This window comes from Cynara cardunculus, assembly GCF_001531365.2.
Source record: "Cynara cardunculus var. scolymus isolate 2C chromosome LG 14, CcrdV1, whole genome shotgun sequence".
NCBI lineage: Eukaryota > Viridiplantae > Streptophyta > Magnoliopsida > Asterales > Asteraceae > Cynara > Cynara cardunculus.
The window spans coordinates 1,684,975-1,688,408 of record NC_037541.1 but is presented as its reverse complement, the minus strand read 5'-3'; the positions used below and the strand labels follow the sequence as shown (position 1 = coordinate 1,688,408).

General features: G+C 36.5%; 1 protein-coding gene across 1 annotated transcript; it reads right to left on the bottom strand.

The window, feature by feature from the left end:
- Positions 1–428: 428 nt before the first annotated feature.
- On the bottom strand, positions 429–2,546 carry LOC112526763 (non-classical arabinogalactan protein 30). The gene is made up of 2 exons (XM_025137179.1): positions 2,009–2,546; positions 429–941 (listed from the first exon to the last, which is right to left on the bottom strand). The coding sequence occupies exons 1-2, from the start codon at positions 2,544–2,546 to the stop codon at positions 613–615; spliced, it is 867 nt and encodes a 288-aa protein (XP_024992947.1). The 3' UTR covers positions 429–612.
- Between the last annotated feature and the right edge of the window lie 888 nt (positions 2,547–3,434).

Sequence of the window (3,434 nt, the reverse complement as noted above, 5' to 3'; positions counted from 1 at the left end):
TAGTGAGTCTTCCTTAATCATTAAACGCCCTAATTTTATTGTAAACAATTACCAAACAATAATATTTTATTTTGCACTATATCATGAGTCTCTTAGTCGTTCAGACCACTTAATCATTCTGCAACAAACCATTCAACAACACCATATAGCTAAAAGCCATCCTCTTTCCATTAAATTACCAAACTACCACTCAAACATCTAAATTTAAAAAAAAAAGATCATTCTAATCATAGCCTTCAAGCCCCTCAACTTTCATTCAAGACAAAATCAGTCCCTCTATATTTTGAAAAACTGTTAACTCATTTGAGTGTTTATGATAATAACCCCATTTTTACCCATCTTTTCTTTGTGTTTATAATTAAATAATCATTAAATTGTAACAAAAATATTAACCCAAAAAAAAATTGTTATTAAATACAAGAACTCATGGTTGAAAAGTAGATTTTACTCCACATTTATTACCATAGTACCACATACCAAAAAGCCCTCCTTTCATGAAATTACCAAACTACCCCTCAAACATCTAAATTCCAAATAAAATAAAAGATAATTCTAATCATAACCTTCACACCCCTGAACTTTTATTCTTGACAAAATCAGTCCCTCTAAATTTTAATGGGTACATGGTGTCTTCTTAGATGCTTCGAATGCAAACGGACCCACGGTGAACACATCGAAGGGGAGCGGTGGCGCCGCTGGTAGGCTCGAGCCATGTGGCTTGGGGGTCAGGACCAGGGTGGCACCCTTGAGACCGTAGTGTAAGTTGGTGGGTTGGTTGCATGTAGCCTTTGGTGACGATAGCAAAGTGACCCTACATGTGTGGGCCCCATAGGTGGTCAACGTCTTAGGTGGCATAATGAAGAAGAAGCCATTCTTATCGGTTGTAGCTTTAACCCTCAATGGGTACTTGGTGTTGTTGCATGTTAAGAGTACCACAGCTCCTGTAAACTCACATTTCATGCATTAATTGGTTGTACCCACATGAAAATTATGCTTCGATGACTTGTACTTTATGCACGTTTGTTCGTATCAAAATGTAACGACGTTTGACTCAATTTTTGTTGAGTGTAAACCCTAACAATGAAAAATCACAATTTTAGAGCATAAAAGGTTGATTACCGGAACCTGACCGACCTCACACGAAACGTCCCTTACGGACCACATGTGACGAGACATCTCAGAACCAGTTAAGCGGTTAAGCCCAGTGAAGGGGTTCAAGTGCATGTACCCTGTAGGATTTGAACTTGAACATGTTGTGTATTTGAGCAAAGTCGCACCTCTCATTTGCCAACTGAGCTATAAACCAGAGGGGCACGATATAATTTGATGACTTGACATTGACGGTCAAAAACTTTGTATTTGAACTTTTTCTTTTAAAAAAGTGGGACCCACAAGCTTAGCGGCCAACCTAAGCTTACCGAGCTTATTGAAAGTTTGTGCGGTTAAAAACAAAATGTTGGTTTTTTTCGTCGAGAGTTATTTTTACGATCCAATGTGGTCAAAAAGCTATCGAATATAAGAAAGTTTAAGACCCGTTTGTTAACGTATTAACTAGACTCGCAACTTATTCGGTTAACTATTTGTAATACGTACAAATAATTGAATTTTTTTAGCATTATAATTAAATAAAAACTAATATATATATATATATATATATATAGGTTGGTTATTATACAACCCTTTATATTTATACAACCAATACAATTAAATCTCAACCGTCCATTTAATTTGATGAATATATGATTTCATAGAAGTTTTGATTGTTTTCTAATATAAAATATTGATCATAATTAATGAATCATATTTATCTTTCATAAATATTAAAATCATAATAAATAAATTCTCATCATTACTATAAATATTTCAATTAATTAATTCGTATTGGTTGTACAGATAGATATCATTGTATTTGAAATATATATATATATATATATATATATATATATATATATATATATATTGCATATTATGAAATATTTTTAAAATGAAAAGGAGAGAGAAATTGTACCCTGAAGAGGAGTAGCAGCCATGAGTGTATCCACCCCCTTGTACTTGCAAGCTTTGCAGTAAACAACACCGCGAACCGCCACCTGCCTCCGTGTCGGAAGTGGTGCGTGCTTCGGAGCCGGTGAGTGAATTGGTGGGTGGACAGGTGCCTTGGTTGGTGGCTTAACCGGAGCCTTGGTGGGTGGTTTCACCGGAGCTTTGGTGGGCGGCGCAACCGGAGCCTTGGTGGGTGGGGCAACCGGAGCCTTGGTAGGTGGGGCAACCGGAGCCTTGGTGGGTGGGGCAACCGGAGTCTTGATTGGTGGGTGAACAGGAGCCACAGTTGGTGGGTGAGCGGTGGGGGGAACAGCAGGTTTGTGGTGGTGACCACCTGGACCCTTGTGATGGTGGTGCGGCGGTGGAGCTCCCACCGGTGGGTACGACGGCGCGTGGTGTGGAGCCTGTGTCCAGCTCACAAGATCAAGATCATCACCACCGAACACATTCACCATGAAGCAAGAGGTGAGAACCATCACTGAGAGCAAAACCCTAAAACCCATTTTTGGTTTCAGTGTGTGTGTGTGTGTGAGAGAGAGAGAGAGCTAGAGAGAGAAGGGAAAGGTACGGTGGAAATGGTGGTGGAAATGGTGGTATTTATAAAGAAGGAGCGGGAGCGCCGGTGACCTCTTGAGAATTAACTTAGATTTTCAGGGATTAAAAATAGAGGTTAGTGGGCCCAAAGATCAGTAAATATAAAAATGCAAGGACTAAAGTTGGCATATGCTATATTTATAGGGGTGAATGGGTAAAGTTTATACTAAAATAAGGTTTGTTGCGTAAACTTTAAAGATGTTGCTTTTTCGCGTTAGATTTATGGGAAAATTGCATCAAAATCAAACCAATTTTCACCTGATTCTTATTTTGCGGAATCAATTTTTAAAATCGTTATTTAGGAATGTCTATTAAACTTTTTGTTTATTTAAGGGTCTGGTACTCTGGTTGATCTGTTGAACATGTAACATATAATTTAAGGGTCTCTATCAAACTTTTGGTTTGATTTGCCAAATTTGATTTAAACTTTAATATTGATACGGATTGGTTAGATATAGAAATTTTGAATGTGATATTTAATATTTATTTTTATTGCATCAATTAAAATTTTCTATTAAATTGATTGTTTATTGCATTAGTAAAAAACAATTTTTATTGTGGTAATTTGGTTTTTTTTTTAAATCTTCAATTTGATATTTGAATTTAAAAAATCGAGATTTGAAATGAAAAATAGATTTTATTGCATTAATTTTTGAAAAAAAAATGAATTTTAGTTATTTTTCTATAATTATTTTGCAAGTTGGTTCCCCAAAATAGGAATCAGGTGCAAGTGGGTTCCCCAAAATGACGATTTTGAAAATTGGTTCCCCAAAATAGGAATCAGGTGCAAGTTGGTT

What these genes read in the sequence shown, in the direction of transcription:
- LOC112526763 (XM_025137179.1), bottom strand. Translation starts at nt 2,546, where the DNA reads ATGGGTTTTAGGGTTTTGCTCTCAGTGATGGTTCTCACCTCTTGCTTC. An exon ending in GGCTGCTACTCCTCTTCAGG is followed by an intron (nt 942 to 2,008) that starts GTACAATTTCTC and finishes GTGAGTTTACAG; the next exon opens with GAGCTGTGGTACTCTTAACA.